This window comes from Battus philenor, unplaced genomic scaffold (genome assembly GCF_028537555.1).
Source record: "Battus philenor isolate CCGP_79_NKW_IND1 unplaced genomic scaffold, ilBatPhil1.0.hap1 SCAF_13, whole genome shotgun sequence".
Taxonomy (NCBI): domain Eukaryota; kingdom Metazoa; phylum Arthropoda; class Insecta; order Lepidoptera; family Papilionidae; genus Battus; species Battus philenor.
Window position 1 is genome coordinate 8,999,992 of NW_027181675.1, and position 21,371 is coordinate 9,021,362.

The 21,371-nt window shown below is 32.6% G+C and overlaps 1 protein-coding gene across 1 annotated transcript; it reads left to right on the forward strand.

Moving 5' to 3' along the window:
- Positions 1-476: 476 nt before the first annotated feature.
- On the forward strand, positions 477-21,036 carry Hmt-1 (ABC transporter ATP-binding protein/permease Hmt-1). Its single transcript, XM_068777116.1, has 17 exons — positions 477-629; positions 765-918; positions 2,449-2,593; positions 3,236-3,435; positions 3,961-4,111; positions 5,619-5,790; positions 6,659-6,822; positions 9,799-10,036; positions 10,231-10,406; positions 12,491-12,560; positions 13,855-13,990; positions 15,864-16,071; positions 16,883-17,061; positions 17,880-17,994; positions 18,583-18,723; positions 19,331-19,452; positions 19,784-21,036. The coding sequence occupies exons 1-17, from the start codon at positions 626-628 to the stop codon at positions 19,962-19,964; spliced, it is 2,556 nt and encodes an 851-aa protein (XP_068633217.1). The 5' UTR covers positions 477-625; the 3' UTR covers positions 19,965-21,036.
- Positions 21,037-21,371: the final 335 nt, after the last annotated feature.

Consider the following 21,371-nt stretch of genomic DNA (forward strand, 5'->3'; position numbering starts at 1 on the left):
ATCAGTTACTTGGAGAGGATTAACTTCAAAATCATTGCTTTTGAAACGAATTCAAATGTTTTTAATTCTTAAATGTGTTGGTAAGATTTCTTTAAAATAATTTTACCGAGTGTTTTAATGTTAAAAAAGGAAACATGTAAGTGCGCACATTTATTACGCTTTTTGTGGTCCAGTATAAAAGTTATGAGTATGAAATTACTAAAAACCCAAAGTTTTACCTGTTAATTTTATTATTGTTATTTATTTTACATTGTTGTTCCAAATACCAGAATTAAGATGAAAAAAAGTAATTGGAGAGATACATTAGTTTGAAACTCCATATGAAAATTGTTATGGGAAAAAATGTCCTTCATTTTGTCTCTATAATTTTGCAAGAAATAAAAAATAATCATAGAATTTGCGGTTTACTGTTTTATGCATTCTGCCCGACAACGGATGACACTTTGCCGAAAGCTCATTGACAGATTTAAAATGTCAATGTTAAATGTCAATCTAGGGTTAAATCGTGATTAGGGTATTTTGATAAGTTCTTTATGTGTTTCATTAATTATCAAACGTGTCAGTTGTGTAATGTAGTTATAATACGTGCAGCGTAATTAAGTGCTTTGTTCTACGATAATTTACGATGCGTAAGGATCTTTTATTATTTTTAAGGGATCACCTTGAAGACAAAGCCGCTTCAAAAATTACTCTATAGTTTTTAATATATAATTTTACTTTCAATATGCATAAGGTAATAACATAATACTAAACATTTTTTTTAGATTTTCAGATGGAGTACTGTCCACCAAACGTGACTTTGTCGGAGATATGGGTAGACCATGGAATTTCACAATGTTTCATGGAAACAATTTCTGCAATTTTTATTGGAGGATTCTTACTAATGTTTGGATTATTTCAAATAGTAATGTATAAGAGGTCAGTTGTTACTAACATTAATGAAATGTATTTTATAAGTAAGTTCTTTTAGGAAGAAATGTTTACAGGTTTTAAGAAGTTCAAGTTTTATAATTATATTGTTTATTATTTTTTCAAGGTCTCTTAGATATTATTAATATACTTTTTACACAAGCAAAGGTTGATGGATGGATGGATATGTCTTTTAATACATTTACATAAATAATAGGATTATAGAAAACAAGTTAAAGCCTGAATTGCTTGAATTTTTATGGTATACCAGTAGTAATGGTATGGATAACTACAATTTTGTTATTAAAGTAATGCCTCATTGAGAAAGATATGAATGGGCAATTTTTTATACATTGGGAGTGAATGAAAAGATAATGTCTTTAGATAAGATGCGGGATTGTCATGAACATCAAAACTTCTATTATTCTTCATTGTCAGAATTCACCTCTGGACACCTTTGTTTATTAAGAATTACATAAAAGCTTCTATAGATTAATAAAGAAATTCATTATTGTCTGTAATAATAATGAGATTAGATTGTTGTGACAACTACTAAAACATAAAATATAACCTCACAGTACATTTGTAAGAAATGCACTAATTAAACATATTAAAAAATGCATATCATTGACAATGTATTCAGATTTGGTATGTGCAATATGATAGTGTTGTTAAGTATTCTGTCACAAGCTTTATTTTAGTTCTGTGTAATGAAATATAATCTTGTGACATGTGGTTTTGTAATAAAAATAAAATAATGTGATTTAATATCATTGTTTACATTGAAGCATTATGCACTGATATGAAATGTAAACCGATAACTAATGTTAGTGTTTAAAATTCTGATGATGGGAAAGGTTCTGACTCACACCAATTAATTTAAAAATCTTTGTCTCACACTTTTAAGTAATCATTTTAAAAAACTTCTTCCACTCTTTTCAGTAGTCCCATGTGTTTATACTAAAAATTTGATTATTGGAGTATAAATTTTTGTCTCAAGAGAAAAGAAATTTATATTCATAATGGCGACTTACTTGGCATATTCCTTGTAATATGTAAGAAACACATGGTACCAAAAAACTATGTACTTTTTTGAATAGCAATACTTTTAATAATAATGACATATTAAAACAAATTATTTAGTAAAATGGGGTCAGCTATTTCTTGTCTATCACTTGATATTATTTTATTGAAGGATAAAATTCTCCTGTGGATATTTATAGTAGATAGAAATATACATATGCATAGTACATATCTATATGTGTGTGTGTATATACATGTAACATGTAGTTTGATATAAATTTGTTTAATTAAAACAAAATTGCATAGTAAATACAATGACAAAATTATAATACAATAACATGAACTGCATTACTTGCTTGTGTTTCTTTTGACTTACAAAATTAAATAAAAAACAGTGAAAGTAAAATATTTACAATAGTCATATAAAATTTTAAGGAATTGTAATAATGCATAGCAAATGTGATATTTTATTCAAGTATCTGATGTTGGCCTAATGATGAATATTATGTCTTTCAGATATGCCACTGAAATAATTGATGCTAGATCATCAAGATGGTTTGCAGTGCAGTTATTTTTCACTTTGTTTGTACCTGTCTTAGCTGTGATAAGGTTCTTGTTACAGGCATTCATTTTTAAAGGAGGACATATCTATGGTTACATGGTATGTTGTACACATAATATGCTCAAATAAGGAGTGCCCTAACTAAACATGATAAATCCACTTCTCATAAAAGAATATAGCAATGAAATTCAACAGAATACCATCAAATTATTTCACTTGTTAGGCTGGTATAGTTTAAATTGTGTTTATTCCTGTTGTAAATAGCATCTGAAGTTGGAAGTTTAATGCAAATCATGATATCCATATTCAAAATATTAAAAAACAAGATTGGAACAAATTATGATATATTTCATACATTTCTGGTATTCAGTAGTTTTGCAAAATATGATATATCCTAACAATTTGTTAAAAATTATGATATTTCGTCAGATCTGATCAGGACTTATTACTATTTTTATATAAGAATATATATGCAATTGGAAGTAAAAAAAATATTTAAAATTTATTTAATAAGCTTTAGTTTTAATGAGCCATAGTAGTTGCAGGTCATTAACTTTTTGTGTGAACATTGAATTATCATGTTTCATTATGTCACTCCTCAAATAAACATTTAAATTTCATAATTTAACTTAAATTGGATTTTTATTTTTTTTTAATGAAAGGGCTTCATGATTTAATTAATACAAATAATGGTAAATAATAAAACTAAGATTAAACGTTAAAGTTATCTGTTGGTTTCAGATTTTAGCTTTAGTGGTCACCTTGGTTGTGTTTCCATTGTCGGCATATTTAGCAGTGTTAGAAAAACGTTACTTATTACCTTCTGTACCTCCTAGAGGACATGGATTTGTGCTTCTTGTATTTTGGGCCATGATATTCGTGTCAGAAAATTTGTCATTTTTGAATCTTAACAAAGAAGGATGGTGGTGGCATCTGCGGAAGTATGTATTATTTCCTTTCTAGATATAAATATTATCAAGTTATTCTTTTATATAAAGTGTTAAGAAATGTTAAATTACAATGTACTCATATGGTAAGGTATCACAGTCTATCATCTAATATTGTTATTGCCAAAATTAGGTGAACCAAACTTCAACCAAAGGTGAAACAAACATCCATACAGATGGGATAAGCTATTCCTAGCATTGATTACTGCATCACCAAAAAACTGCCAATTCTCATCACCAAAAGATATTGTTCATTCAACAAACACATATGTGTTATAAAGTTTAAAGTCTTCATTGGACATCCTGTAGCTGCAGTGCCAAGAAAGTGATTATGCCAGACCTCTACTAGCTACAACTATAACTAAACCATTTTTCTTTTGATAACCTGTTAAAACACGAATGGTTTTATATTATTAGTTTTATAATTTTTATGTACATACATTAAATTGACGTACATGTATTGTGAGATCGAATAAATATAACAAATTTTTAAAACACTAAAAATAATCGTTTTTTCAGTCTTCAAGATCGCCTAGAAATGTCCCTATTCGTAGGACGATATGTTTCTTGTATGATTATGTTTATCCTCGGAATGAAGGCACCAGGTATTATGCACCAATTAGAATATTTAGAGAATGACGATGGCATTCGGCGCAATGTACCACCAAGGGTATGTCTATAATTTTTTTTCTTTAACATTATACAGATAAATATTAAAAAAAAACATGTTTGACCTGTTACCCTTGCAGCTTATTTATACATGTTTATCGGTTATAGTATCGATTCGTTAAAAATGCAAACAGACGGATAATCAAATGTATATTTACATAAATTAATATAGCTAACAAAGTATGAAAACGACTTTAATAAGTTACCTTAGTGCTTTCGAAACCGCTGTAACTAACTATACACTATATTAACTGCTTGACGAAATAGATGGAATACGATAGATTGTCATTTGGAATAATACAAATGAAACGACACATTGATAAACAATATATCGGAATTAATGATCTAATAATTGTTATTAATAGAAAAGGTTTACACAGTGGTTTAAATATTTTCTTAAAGACTGTAAATGTTTACTAATGTTGCTGAACATGTATCTTCCTCATAGTTACCAACAATCGTTTTGTTCAATGGCCGCATTTTTGATGCCTCTCGTTCAACCCCTATCATAGATGGACTTGATCTCTATGTACATTATAATTTTTCATTTAATTTTAATTAATTTCCATACTATTCTTTCGTCCTTCTCAATTACTTTCATTCTTTCCTCTAATTTCCTATAAATTTCATTCCTTTCTATACATCGGCTCACTTCCTTCACCTTCCGTCCTGAGTTCTAAAATTTTTACGTTTATTATCTTTATCATTTAACAATTTATTCATTCTTTATTCCGGTTTATTTTCTTACTGTCTATATCACACTTAATTTACATATCTTATATAACAGCGATTCTATCGCTCTTGTTCAAAAAGACCGGTTGAATACGGCCTCTATCCAGCGTCTCCTGATGACCTTAGGGTCATCTGTACACCGTGTGAGTGAATGTTCTACATACTGGCTACATTGCTAATGAAACCGTAGATATTACGACCCCCATTTCCTTTCGCGGTATAGTGGTTACGGCAGCAGTATAGATGAGTTAGCAAAAGGAACCATTGTCGAAGTTTATGTAGTTTGTCTCACTTTTACAAGCCGCTATTATAGCTAACTGTCTCACGCTCATCTTCAAGTAACAAGCGAACACTATGTCTAGTTAAAAACAGTTCTATATCTAGAGATTAACTTTTATATTTTATGTGTTGTATGCTTCTATATTATTTGTAATAGTTTTTGGGTATTTAGATTTAAAGAGTAGCATATTAAAAAAAGAAACATGACAAACGTAAAAAATAATACTCTGTAGTAGTAGACATAATCGGATTGTGACGTACTAATTTAATTGCTATCAGCAATGTACCGTCGATATTTAAACTCCTTGGTTAATTAAGTCGAAATCAAAGAAGAAAAAAGTAACAGATATTTTATCATAAGTTATAGGCTAAGATGTCATGTCCTTATCAAAATTATTTAATTGTACTACCGAGTGAGAAAGATATAAAGAAGGTATTATTGTGTTATCGAAATGTAGAGCATCATTCATTAAATGATTTATTTTCCATACTCGCAGGATGACAACAGATCGACGTTTCGCAATGTTTTTGGTAAACTGCGGACGCTCCTGCCTTTCCTCTGGCCGCGTAAGAGCCTGCAACTGCAAATCTATGTGTTTATTTGCATCTTGGCATTGTTGGCTGGGCGGGCGATCAATCTATACGTGCAAATTTATAATAAGGAAATAGGTAACGTATATTTATAAGTATTTTAATTTAACTTAGATTGTTGAAGATCGCTACCTATTGGAAATGACTTTTAAGTATATATAACAGTGTAAAAATTAGTGTAGTACCTAGTAATGTGTGAAAACATTATAAAATATTTAAAAAATGGAAACAATGTGCCTCTTTCTCCAAAAAAGTTATTATTCGTTTTAAATTTATAATCCAAAAATATATATTTTTGGAGGGAATTTTTGGTTATAAGAGAACTATAGAATGTTACGTTACGAAACTAAAAAAGTATTGAAAAATTGTTTATTAAACAAATGCTGTAAGAATTATTGATAAATTTACGAAAAACGTTTGTAAATACAAAATTGAACTCATTTCAAATACATATTATGAAAATAAAGAATAATTCTCCGTCATCATCGTGATTATCATTACAGACGTTAGATATACACTGCTGGGCATAGGCCTCCCAAAATGGTCAAATATCATTCTCCGATGACCTTACCAAGTCGTTAGGTCATCTTGTGGGCTGATGATGAATGTACGATAAATTAAACTTAGATGATTTCTATTGCAATCAGTCTGTACACTTGTTAGTATTTAAAAAAAATCATAAAATATATTTAGGTTTAATATTTTATACAGGTTGCTAAAGATAGTTTAGCCAGCTTTGAGATTATTTAATCGATGCTATTTCCTGAAAAGTTGATTGAACCTCAATACGCTGTGTAAATTTATTTATAAAAGAATTTGTTCAATTTTTAAGTTTCAAAATCTTTCACATTCAAATTAGCACCAATTTTCTATGGCTGTCTTTTTTTTAATCGATGTTCAGCAATATTGTAGTTTAAAAATATTTAATTTAGGTTTTCTTTTTCAGTGAATAGTTTATCTGTACCTCACGTGTTTCGATGGGACCTGGTCATTATTTACGTACTATTCAAGTTCTTACAAGGCGGTGGTACAGGTAGTATGGGATTTTTGAACAACCTTCGATCATTCCTTTGGATTAAAGTACAACAGTATACTACCAGGGAGCTTCAGGTAAGCTTAGTTTATTAGATTAGTTTTTAAAATCTCATTCTTATTATACATGTATGTTCCTATTGAATTGTCCCAAACAACCCTTTTGTTAATGAGTTTCTGGAGTTTCTTCAACAATTCGTTCTCAGACGTCTTAACAATGTTGTAGACGTTTCTTTCGAGAATACTTTATCATAAAACTCATTTTTAATCTATGTGTAGTGCCAGTAAGTGATATTGGAATCCAAGACGTTGTTGCTTAACATGGGCTTCATAAGAAGGCACAAGTTAACCCAGAGAGCGATGGTAAGAGATGCTCGGAATTTCGCTGCGAGATCGAATTAGAAATGAGATCCGCAGAAGAACCAAAGTCACAGACGTAGCCAGAAAAATGGCTCGTCTAAAGTGGCAGGGGCACATCGCTCATCATTTTTTTTTTGTTATTACCAATGTACAATATTATAGTGGTAAAATCATTAATTACCACACGTGTATTGATTACTATTTCTGTAATTTAAATTTATTACACTTTATTTTAATTAATCGATGCATTCTAACGATAGCAGTTTTAAATTTATGCAGATAGGTATTGATACATTTCAAATTGAGATAACGTGTAACATGTGTAAACAAATGATATCGTTGTAATGTAAACACGTTAAGGCTCGTTGATCATAACTTTAGTGTTTATCTTTCTCCTCGACATTATCACCGTGTGCGGTAATCAAATCCTAAAGCATTGAAAAAACGTAAAAGTAAAAAGTACATTATTTAGAATTATTAACATTCTATTGATATAAACAAATGTCCGTTTTATTGTGAGGCGGCATTTCCAGAACGCAGACTTAGAGCGGCGCTCCGCTTCTACCGGCTATCATTGGCCTCCCTTCTGTTCAAATGTTTTGGAAAAAGCTTCGTGTCTTTCATATTATGATAAACATAAAATTTATTTATTCAATATTGGAACTTTTAACAGAACTCTTTTTATATTGTCTCATTTTCCTGCTTAGCATGGTCAAGGTTTAGGTTATAGTTGTGGGGTATTGTTGAGAAGCAGGATGAAACACATCTTTTGAACAAAAGTTGATGTGAGATATTTCTTTTCGACTGTTGTTTAACTGAGACGTAATTTCTCAGCATTAAATGGATTCGCCGTACTGGTGAGTCCAAAGCTTTGTCAGAACACTGGCAGGGTACGGACTGACGAACCGCGTAGCAGATTTAAGAGGGCCTCCTACCTATACACAAGGCATCTCTTTCTACCTAACGAAACGTTCAGGATCGTACCAATGCTGTTTTGCAAGCTCGTTCCAAAAAATTTGCCCATGTTCACACTTGACTGGCCTAAACCCTTTAACAGGTTATAGAGACACTGTCATACCTTTTGCAATTCCACCGATATTCACGACCATACGTGACATGCTTTGTAACTGTTGTTCTATCTTCCAATGTTGACAATGGTAATTTTTTTCCACTATTTATTTTTTTGACATTAGATCTGCTGGCAAACTGTTTTATAGTACATGCAATATATATACGCATAGCACCTTGTAAGCAAGTACAAAAATCAAATAAACTTGGAAGAGTTCCTTTTTACAAACAGTTGTCTACGTATAGGTTTATCTATGGCGGTTCTTCCAAAAATGTTTTGCGTCTATAAAAGAATTTGTATTTCAGAACCCTCGGTAGCACCATATTATACAGATCACGACGTATCACTTTCAATTACAACTTTTCTATTTGAGTTTTAATGTCCCATAAATTAACGCCGAGTATAAATAAAGTTATAAGATAGGTAGTGGTGGCTAAACACTAGATAGTTAATAATAGTTATCTATCTCAGGTATTTATGAAATAAATTCTGTGTTTTTTGTATATTTAAAATTTTTAAACGGTATTTATAACCAAAATAAAAATTATGTTGCTTCCCCACAAGCAAGCCGCTGAGTTTTACTATAGTAAGATATTAGAAAGTGCAATATAATATAATGAATGACATGTGATCTCTTCACATTATCTATAAAATAGTTTAACGCGTCAATTACAATGTTGAATATAATCAGAGTAATTTGTGGCCAATTAATATCTCATGTATATTGTATGCAGTTTATTATGTTGTTATTATTAAAACTAATCTGTATGTTGTTATGAGACTACAATTAATTGCGCTTGTTAGATCTTGTTATGTTTCACATCATTTAAAACCAATAATAAACAATTTTCTTCGTTTTTATTTATAACCCTTGGTGAGTCCTGGCCTCCTTCGCGATCCTCGCTTTATCCTTCGACGCTCTTTGCCAAAGTGTCTTCTTCGTTTCGATACTCCTAAGATCTTCTATATAGTCCAGCCACCTCTTCCTTGGGACTTCTTCTAGGTCATTTTGTTACAGGATCCACTCGTAAATGGTCTTATCAGCTCTGGTCTTCTTTATTATTAACTTTTTTTTCCCATTACTTCTAATAGTATCCGTTGGTCGGGAATTTCCTTAATTTCAAATTAATAGAAGCGAACCGACGTTTTTAATAGGCTCTACCTAAATCTGTAATCGTTTTAGAGTGAATATTATGTGCTATGAAAGTTTCGTGTTATACGGAGAGGTACTTTTTGGGAATGAGGTCTACATTTTATAATGAATAAAACACTTTTATGAACATCTAATTTTAGTCATCTATCAAATAAATCATCATCATAATCCACGTCCACTGCTGGTCATAAGCCTCCCCCTTAAAAAGGTTGCCTGCCTGGATGGATGTTCCATTCTGCGCTTGCTGGTTCAGGGTCATTACAGATTAATAAGGCTTCAGCGGCAATCTGTTCTGCGTGCTATGGTCTATGGTCTGTTCACTTGCACTTTAACTTGCCAATACGCATGTTTAATACGGTTACTTTCACTCGTCTCCATGTTTCTTATTCTACTTATAGATTAAAATATTAAAAGCGCTTATGTATGTCAAAAATTATATTTGTTTTTGTAATTTTTTTAATATTTTTTTTAGCTAGAGCTGTTTAGGCATCTCCATGATCTGCCCCTCAAGTGGCATCTGTCCCGTAAGACAGGCGAAGTGCTCAGAGTGATGGATCGAGGCACGGACTCTATAGACAATCTTCTGTCCTATATACTGTTTTCGATTGCCCCGACACTAGTGGACATTTTGGTAGCAGTAGTTTACTTTGTGTCGCAGTTCAATGCCTGGTTCGGGCTTATCGTTTTCTGCACTATGATGCTGTATATTGGTAAGTATTATATTTTAAATTTCCTAGTTGTTTCATCTCCGAAGCTATCGGTTTTTTTTAATGGTGTCTATTTTTCTATTTATTTCTTTAAGAACGTTTTTCGTGGCCTAAAAAATAATTGGAAAGAAAAATAACTATGGCCATATGCAATCGTAGAAAATATATAAACATTAAAAATGTAATTTTTCTACTAGTTGCCACCATTATGGTGACGGAGTGGCGGACGACATATCAGAGACGTATGAACCAAGCCGACAACGAGCAGAAGGCGCGATCCGTTGACTCTTTGTTGAACTATGAAACTGTTAAATACTATGGCGCTGAAGGGTATGAAGTAGTCTCTTATAGAGAGGCAATAGTCAATTTCCAAGTAAGTTTATCTGATAAATATAAATTCCTGGGCCATTTCTACTTTGCATTTAATGTACTCTTGTCACAATACCTCTGAAACTACAACGCTTATTGATTTGAAACTTTATAGAGTTAAAATTAACTTATTCAGTGTTGGAATTTTTTTTATAAGAACCATTAAGAAACTTCACAAAAAACAAATCTTTTAAACAAAAGTTTAACAATATTGATTTATTTATATACATTTTCTGACAGATATAGGTTAAATAAAAACAAAATAATCAACCGACTTCATTGCCAATGATTCTTGTCATATAAAAATTTGTTTATTGTAATAGGCTTTGTTTAGAAATTAATTTTTAATATGTTTTGAATTAAGTTTTTGGAAATTAAATAATGTTTTACGGAATTTCATTAAAAAATCGGATTCAGCTTATTAGAAATGAGTAGTTTTGCAGAGTAGACATTAGCCAAGAACGGATGTTGAGAGAGCGTTCATAAAAAATGAATTATTTAAATCTGTCACTTTTGCTGTTACGAAACTTGATCTGAATATAATATAAGCATGTTAAAGATTTATGTTTACGTTAGTTCATAACGCGTCACTTACTGAAAAGGACTAACTACAAACTCAGGATGATTTTTATTTTTTTTTGTTTATTTAACACAACATTTTTTCCTTAAAATTAGAATAATTCATTTCCAAACAACTTTATTGTGAACATAGTCCGAGTTTAAGAAACTTCTTAAAATAACGAGAGAAATTTACTGCGTCGGTTGGCAGTTTTTTTATAAAATCGTATACATTGTCCTACAAATGAATGAGACACTTTATGAAGTCTAATAGCGGTTATAGTAAGTTTATTTTATAAGCTTGTAAGGGTGGTATATGCCCTTTTATACTAAAATTACACTGTCTATCAAAACTTAAATCAAATTTTTACATTTACCAATTGAAGTTGAAAGAATGAACTTACCGTTTTTTTCCATGCGTCGTGGTACCTGACCTTTTTAAAAGTTATTAATCAGCCTCAGTAATATAGTTAATACGTGTAAAAAATGTTGCAATTTTATGGACTTTGAGAGTTTTCAAACAATTACTATGAAATTTTCTGTTGTGTTACAATAACCTCTCGTAATAATTGTATAACAGATAGTCATTTTTCACTATTGTTATTTTACCATATACGTGTTAAACGTATTAAGAGTCTCTTTGGGTCTTAAGTTAGAAGCCTGGTGAGGACCTATTTTCACGGATTCTAAGTTAGGACTAAAACAATCATCATCCGATATCCCTCGAGTTGTTAACTTATTCTCGGATACGACTTTGGATGTTTACACTTTATACAGGTTACTTACTAAATCGTACTGAACGGTATACAGGTTATGTTTTGCTAAGCTTGTGCATTGGTCTCCAATAAGCCATCTATCGTGTTAATAACTAGGTATATAACTTATTTTTCTAAAATAATTAGAATTTTTGTATGCGTTAAAAAAACTTGGAGACCTCAGATTTGATAATTCGTTTTTAAATTTTAATTTATTAATTTTCTTTTATATATAATAAATAAGTTTATTAAAACAAAGTTAACATTTTGTTAAACATTACATACATATTACATACAGTCTTTCGCGTTAAAAATGCAGTAAATTATGTCCGTGGTTCTCCACTTAGCTGTTGCGTTCGAAACTTTTCACTTGCAGTGGTTATAGAGGGGTATGGCGCTTAGTCTAAAACCTCTTATGGTAGCGAAGCACGAGAGTTTCTTGAGAAGATTCGGCTTAGGCTGTCTATGCGTACAAAGTATAATTTCACCGCATTATTTTGAAAGTGTCTTTAACTAGTCACTGTGCAATTACTTTTCTAATTATGAACAATTTGGACATGGTTCTTCCTCGTATTCTGATCGTGAATGGACAGCAGTCTCGCCGAATATTAATAACGGTTATTTAAAAGAGAACTTACGTATCTAAAGCAATTTTTTTGTTAAAACCCAGATTTTTGAGACGATAATTATTAGACAAATTCGTGCAAATTATTTTCTTTCCCTAAAAGTTAAAATGCATTTCATCTTAATGAGACGAATTTAAATTTATTTTTAGAAAGAAGAATTCAAATCTCTTATTACGCTCAACATGCTGAATACTCTACAAAACGTTATAATCTGTGGAGGTAAATCTTTTTTATATAATTACATTTATATGATCATATCACACATCATACGTAATTATCATTATTTTCATTACCAACATACACTTTAACATACAATGTCTGACTAAATAATCCATCGATTGTAATTTTGTAATAAAACCTTTTTTACTAAATAAATTGTGTTTTGTACTTCTGTGTGATTAAACGAATAAAACCACGCAAGATAACGTTTACGGTTTCCGTTGCACGATGCAGTTCCAAATTCAATTCAGATTTAAAATACCTTTACTCAAGTACGCATTATTTAAACACACTTTTGGGTCGTTAATTATTTTAATTATAAATAGCAAACTAACAGTCTCTGAATACGGACCTGCTGAGAAGAGCACAAAACTAGACAGTTTCTCTTTGTAAATAAAATTTAACAATGTTTAATGTATACATAATAATAACAGCCCTGTTAATGAGTAGACTAACCAAATCCCACAAATTTTTATCAACTAAAACTATAATGCTGTTATATATATATTTAATTTTGGACATAAAAGTAGGAAAAAGAAAGTCTAGAAGCTTACTGAAATATTTTGTAGTACTTTGTTATACTTATGTGTACCGCTTTATAAGTTTATTTTAATTTATTTTATTTATCGGAAGTCGGTCACTATAATATATAAGCATTTAATTTTTTTAACAATATATACAAATGCAAATGCATTAGAAGTGTTCATGTGTGGTAGTTTTATTGTTTGACGTTTGCAATATACGGGCCGAGTTGAACTGCTAATCCGATGAAACTGGTGTATACCTTCGTTTCCGCATGACCATTCGAGGAACCTTTACATCTAAAGAATTATTTTGTTTCGTTTGGGCAATCATCCTGCGAACATAAAAAACTATTTTTTTTTTCATTTCTCATACAAAATTCTAAGCGAGCTTTTTAGATATGTTTTCTTGTGATGTTACCACAGTTTGGACATAAAACCTAAGAAGGCGGTATAAAATATTGGAAGATAAGTAGTCCACTAAAAATTCCTGCCCAATTAAGTCCTGGGTTATGCAAGATTCGATCAATATGTTTTTTACCTTTTGTGAGCAATGACGATTATGATCAAACGCTGGAACTACACGAATTCCTGCTCAATTTCTAGACACTATCATCATCATTTCAGTTTATCTTCTATATATCCTCCAGTTGAAAGCGGCTTGCATCCAAAGTCTTCCGATGATCATAACAATGTCGTCTGAAATAACACAGACTAAAAATTAATTTTAATCTTTTAACAGAAATATACCCTATCTATTTTTTAATCTGTAGGACTCCTGGCGGGCTCCCTGCTGGCCGTGTACATGGTGGTTAGAACGTACGAGCTGACCGTCGGCGACTATGTACTCTTTACGTCGTATATCGTCCAGCTATATGTGCCGCTTAACTGGTTCGGCACGTATTACAGGTACGTATCTAAGCGTGACATACTAAATAGATTATCTAAATTTCGTCTTTTGATTCACACTGGAAGAAAAATGTCCTATATTTGCCCCAAACTAACTAAAAAAAAACTTTAAATTCTAATGTTAATTTAAATACGCTTAACTCTTTTTTTATCGTAGATACGTTCCTTAATAAATTATGCAAATAATGATATATATGAAAAGAAATGGTTTTAACAATTTTAGGGAACTGTTATAGATGAAAAAAAAAACAGTAAAGTATTTATAAAAAAATCGATCAATTTTATTACAAAAAGAGATTAAAATTAGGGTACAGTGAAAAAAAATAAAAACAAAATACGAATTGAAATAAGAAACAAAAATAGATTTTACAAATATTCGTCGTTACTTGATAACAAGCACGCAAATGTTACCATCTGTAGATACGTCAAATATGTCTAGCACAACAGTTGGGTTAGAAGAATTTCGTAGTCGTTAGTATTTATTACCGGCCTCTGTAGGTTTTTTTTTTTTTTAACAAATACCCTTTTATTATTAGTACCTGTTTTTGAGGTTGCCTATATAAATCTTGATGTCCAGGTAAACAAAACTTAAGAATACGTTGAATTGAAATTTTAATGCATGCTCCATGCAGTATTAAAAAATTTAGGGATTCGTAGTGTATTTATTGTTAGTCGTGAACCGCATTATTTTAAAACAAAAAACATTTAAAAAAAAAGAGTTGGTGTATTACTCTTACAAGGAAAGTTATATCTTGTGTCATTTTTTTAAAGATTGGTAACACTTTTGATTGTCTGTGATAACTTACGGACCCACGACGTGGTCGCTTACAGTGGGTTTTATAAGTAGGCTCAAGATAAGCCAGGGAGCAATGGAGAGCTATGCTTGGAGTTTCGATGCAAGATCCAAGATCATCGACGTAGGTCTAAGAATTGCTCAATCTGTAGTACCAGAGAGAGGAGTAAATCGCTCATGCAACACCACCAGCCGGTGGACGCTGCGTGGTTTCTGCCCCCCCCCCCCCCCACTAGATGGATCAACGACATAGTTAAGGGCGCGAGATCGGTCATCGTAGTGACCAAAGAGGGAAGCCTAAAAAAACCTTTTAAAGAGCGTCTATACGCTGAAAAGAAGAGGAATATTTTTGAAACCATTTAAGTGTAATACAGAGTTTTTTAAATGTAATGTTCGTTCATGTAAAATATAGGCAGGCAATGTATTGTAGTAGTATGGTTGCGAGCTCGTTGCGACATGACATTTACGCCTGTTGTTATATCAATCACTTACAACCTAGAATGTTATTTTGTTTTCGTTTCATTAACTATAAATTTATTTCTGCAAATAATTAAACACCTAATTTAAATTTATCGATAAAGATTATTTAGTTACACATATAAAAACAATTCATTTATATCAATACTATAGTTCTATTTTGTAGTACCACTATAAAAATGTTTGCCCATTAAGATAAGAAATACTAGAGTTGTAATATGTAATGACTTAATAGTAATTTGTTTACACATTGTTCTTATTGTCAACGATTTGTAAACAAAACGATTACGTTCTTTACTATAGACAGTGAAAATGTACGATTGTCAAATCGTTGTCCATTTAATGTATTTAATTATTACTATTTGAGTGTTGCATTTTAATGTTATTTATCTTATTTTGATTATATATTATACATAAATTATACATCGTAATTATATTTTATTTAAGTTAGGTTTTATATCGCCAACGACTATGTTCTAGATCCATAATTCATCACTGGCAACACAATGGTTAAAGACATTAGTTTACAGACTTAACGTTTACAAGGCTTATAAGACCCGGTAAACGACACTAAAGGTTAACGATGAATTATTTATCCTATAGAGCCATTCAAAAGAATTTCGTGGACATGGAGAACATGTTCGACCTGATGCGTGTGGACTCGGACGTGTGCGACGCGCCGGGTGCACCCGAGCTAGTTGTCCGTCGCGGCGGGATTGAGTTCAAGCATGTGTCTTTCGGCTATGGCCCCGAACGTCTCGTCCTCAACAATGTCAGCTTCCGCGTTGCTCCCGGCTCCACCGTCGCACTGGTCAGTTATTACTCTATCTCTATATTACTTCAACTCTTCATCATCATCATCATTATATATATGCCCTAGGACGTTGTTGGATTGGACATGGGCCTACTCGATAGATATCTCATGTAAAGAAGTAGTATAGTTTAAATAGTGCCGAAACTACCGTACAGTGCTTTAGGATAGCGCGTGTTGGGGGATGAAGACTAACAACAGAACAGATAAATCCCTTTCTCTTCACGTTCGTACTTAAGACGCGGTACAGTGGTTGATTCGTTCAACTATTTTCCAACATTTCAGCCGTAAGGCGTTCATTGCTGGACACGACTCTACCCATAAAATTACCAAGCACTGAAATGTTAATATTCGATATGTTTACCTATTCACCAGGTGTGAAATGATCATTAAGAAAGGTATTTATTTATTTATTTCATGCATTTTTTGAATTTATTCAAGTTTGTAAAATGACCATAAGGTCATCTTACCACCTTGTGGGCGGTCGTCCTACGCTGCAGTTATCGGTCGGTGGTAAATCCTTGAGGCCCTATCTGCTATCTGTTCTGCGCGCTTTGTCGCCAGTCAACTACCACTTCAACTCACCAATCTCTGTTGTGGATCTCCTAATTTCTAATTCGATCTCGTAGAACATTCAATAAAGTTATAAACGCGGTGTCAACTTCTGTAACACAACACAATATGCTATTTAAATACGTTGGGTTCGTACAACTTGATAGATCGTGTAGTTTTTATTTGGCACGCAAGCTTCTCCTATCATCAAAAGCGATTATCTAATTAAATTTATCTGTTGCTGTACTCGAAACTGCAGGTGGGTCCTAGTGGTGCAGGCAAGTCGACGGTAATGCGACTCCTGTTCCGTTTCTACGACGTCAACGAGGGAGCGGTGCTGGTGGACGGTCAGGACGTGCGCACCGTTACGCAGGCCTCGCTTCGTTCCAATATCGGTGTGGTTCCGCAAGATACCGTACTATTTAACAACACCGTACGGTGAGTACAGATACTATCAAGATTCTCTTCATCTTGATACTTGAGACAAAATAATGTCATATTTTCATTGGGCAAATAGACCGGTTACGCCTCGGGGCATCCCCTAAATGTGAATAAAGGGGTCATTCGAGTGACAGCCACTCCCATAAAGTAACATACACTAATTGTCTAAGCATTCTAATAAATTCACGATACCAATTAACTGATTGAACGTAAACGTGTCGACCACGGCCGAAACAAATTTAATGGCCCAAGCTAAGGTTCCCGAAGTACCCTCTTTTAAAAAGGTCAAAACTAAACATCTATAAAATTTTCATTTTCGCCTCTTTTAATCATTCCGGCGTTTTGGATCCTCTTTAAAGCACCTTGTTTGCGCAGATATTACGCGGAGTATCCACTCGAATTTAGTCATTACATCAATAAATAAGTAATTTATCCATGTAGTGGTATTCTATTATTTTATGAAGTGTAACTAATTGAAATTATTAAAATCAGATGGCGTTGTATATACTTGTAAGCAAAGATCATTTAAAAAAAATTTAAGTAATATAATATTATCAGTATCGGTTGGGACCGAAATGATCACGATTGGCGCTCACGAGCCGAATGACGCTGCGTGGGTAGGTGGATCGATGGCATAGTCAAAGTTGTGGGAACCCGCAGTGCAAGACCGGTCATCGTGGTGATACTTTTGGGGAGGTCCTATGGCTAATATGATGATAATGATAATATTATCAAAAAGTCTATACGTATAATGTATATTTGATATTTGAAATATTGATAGATGTTTATAAGATAGTGTACTAATTTTTGTGTAGGTATAACATTCAATACGGGCGCCTTGACGCGCCGATCGCAGACGTTATATCAGCGGCCAAGAACGCTGATATCCACGACAGGATCCTGACGTTCCCAGACGCGTATGATACTCAGGTAAATTTATTCTGAGCACAGGCTCGGAGAAGAAAGTGTAAATTGTTAATGTATGCGGGGTAGATTATTATTTACTCTAACTGCCTTATTAAATACGATGTAGTGAAGAACACGAATGAGATTGAGATTGCATTGTGTGGATAAAAGTACTTGTTTTAAATACAGATGTAAATAAAACAAATTGACACTAAGGCAAATTATAAATGCTTAAAACTTGCATAAATTTGTCAAATTTGAACAGTGTTTTTGAAGGAAAAAGGCACATATATTTTGAAAAGATAGATAGATGTATTACATATTATTGCAATCATTATAGTTGCTCAACTCTACTACTTATAAAGGTTTATTCTTTAGCGGTCTACCAAAATTAATACATAGCCATATTTTTATAAGATTTCTATAATTTTGTTCATAGAGTAAATACTTATTTATCGTAAATGTTGTGTAGAAATAATACCTCAAGATTGTTCTGTTAAGATAAAAAAAATCTGGCTAAATGATAGTATTATATCTTTAGAAAACATTGTTGATATATATTTTAAGAAATTAAAATGTAACATGTACTGATGATATGTGATTTTTTTTCAGGTAGGAGAGAGAGGCCTGCGACTCAGTGGCGGTGAGAAACAGAGAATAGCTATCGCGAGAACTATACTCAAAGACCCGGCGATCGTGTTGTTAGACGAGGCCACTTCTGCTCTTGACACAAACACCGAAAGAAACATTCAAGTAAGCTTCTTCATAAACTTTATTTTTAAAATAAAACTCTTGTTTCTAGTTGTGAACTTGTCCATATTATTGGGGCAAACAGTCAAACTATTAATCTAACTTCAAGAAAGAGGTAGACTCGACTGGTCAGTGTTCGACTATGTAACATCAATATCCCTCATTGGTGGTGATGACTTTCAAAATTGAAAAATTGAAGAAAGCTATGAAAATCTTTAGGAGGACGCCTATAGACCTGGATATATCCAGAAGTGGACGATTCACAGCTGAAATGATGATACTTTATATCTTTGTTGTACAAGTCCTTGTGAAAATGCCATAATGTGTATTATAGTTTTTCATGCGAATTTTAACCAAATGAAGTAGCAGTGGGCTACATAGAACGCTGAATAGATGGCCACTGGGGCTTTAAGTTTCTGGAGACGAGACCTGGTACTGGTTCGTCTACAAGGTGGACAGGGTAACCTTGTTAAGATCGTCCATAAAACGCTGGACGCAGGCCGCTTCCAACTGGTTTTATTGGAAGTCTAAGTAACAGGCCTTTGTCCAACAGGAGAGGTCTTACGGCTGAAAAGATAATGATGGTGTAATGATATATTATTAATTACAGGCAGCGTTAGCTCGTGTGTGCGCGAACAGAACGACTCTTATAATCGCGCACAGGCTCTCCACCATAATACACGCCGACGAAATTCTCGTGCTCAAAGAAGGGGAAATCATCGAAAGAGGAAAGTAAGTATACCATAGTAAAATATTTTACAGTAATCACTATTAACACACTAATACTACATTTTCGTTTAGACCGGGTGATTAGAAATAGGTGTAAAATCTTCTAAGGAATATAACATTAGTCAACATTTTCATTTGAGGCAGTACAAAATCTGTAGGGGCAGATAGTAAATAATTAATTTTAATGTGTAGTAATTCGAATGTTGAAATCACTTTTTTTACATTATTACCATTACGTCATTAGGTATACTATACAATTGGCTACAAGTGAGCTATTATAACATTTTCTTTCATAAATAACAGAGGGTGATTATAAAACAACTTTATTTTACAGTCACGAAGCACTTTTAGCTCAAAATGGTGTCTACGCCTCAATGTGGCAGCAACAGCTGGAGAACCGTAACAATGGCAACAATAACCCTGAAGCGAACAATAACAGTGATGCCCGACCGACGAGCCAAGCCAACGGCTTAAGCATGTTTGGCCACGGGCACGGCCATGGCCACGGTCACTAGAAAACCTGAGGAAATTATGGGTGCACTCCGCTTGCTCAATAACATCAAATATGGACGCAAAATGTTAATGTATAAATAAATATATCATTTGTACACCAATGATTTGGTTTACACAATATTTAATATTATTCTACCAATGTTGCCTGTGTCATCTAAGAATTTTTTAAAATGTTGTCTGCTCAAAGATTTGGTCTGATGTAATTTGTTTCGTTTTAATCAGTTAAAACTTAATGAGTCAAAAAGGATATGCTAGTTATATTCGTAGAGTGATATCACATTTGTAATAGACATCAATGATAAAAGTTTTTATAAATTGAGTAGTAATTGTTTTGCGTACCCTTATGTATTTATTGAAAAAATATAAATTACAAAAATTAAAAAACGTGTATGTGTACATATATTTTACGTGAGTCTTTTTGGGAGCACGCCAATTTTCGTAAGTTGCAAGCCCTTATTTTTGGACCCGGGGGGCATCCTGGAAAACGATGTGTTGGGAAACATTTGGCCTTAAAATTCCAAATGATCTTCATAAGGATTCTGCAAAATATTTTGTTCTTAATTGTTTGGTTTCCGTTCTCTAACTTTTAATGGCAACTTTTCGATGTTTTCGAAATTTCCATTGGATCACCACGGGTCAAATAAGCATATTTATATACACATAATACATTGTGTGTATACACATATATATATATACACACACACACAAACAGGCAGCTTAAGCACAACATACATATTGTGTCCATAAAAATAGTAATCATTTTAATAAGCAAGTAGAATTAAACCCTAATAATTTGAAGGTGCTACTTGATAAATATATTGTAAATGAATCAAAAAATCGTACCACTATGCAACCGTTTCGAATTTTGATTACAAGGGAATGCAATTAGTATGTAAAAGGACACGACTGATCGGTTGTAGCCACACGTTTGGCAGGACATGTAAATATATAGCAACTCTTTTTTAGGACAAACTGAATGTAATACATAAGTTGACATTGTGATGATGTAACTATAATGTACCTAGTAGTATTAATAATTACATTGTGGAAGCAAATTTTATGTGCAATTCAGTGTTAATAAAGAATGTTTTTATTTATGTGGTATTATTCACAACCTTGATCACAAATAGGACTTGAAAACGTTGTCCTAATTGAAATGAACCACTTATGTGAAGTAAACTGCATAGCTGTACCAACAAAATGACGTAGCGAATTATGCATGCACCCAAGGGAATAGTGTTTCAATAGTCGTGCACAGATGGCGAAGTATATGGTTTACGACGTTCCAAGTATGCTATTAGAGGACTCTAGGGTTAATTAATAATTGTGCTATTTCATGTAGCTCCTAGAATGGCAGCTACAATACAACGGAAATTTATTGTGTAGTTTCAGCATAAGTTACACACAAT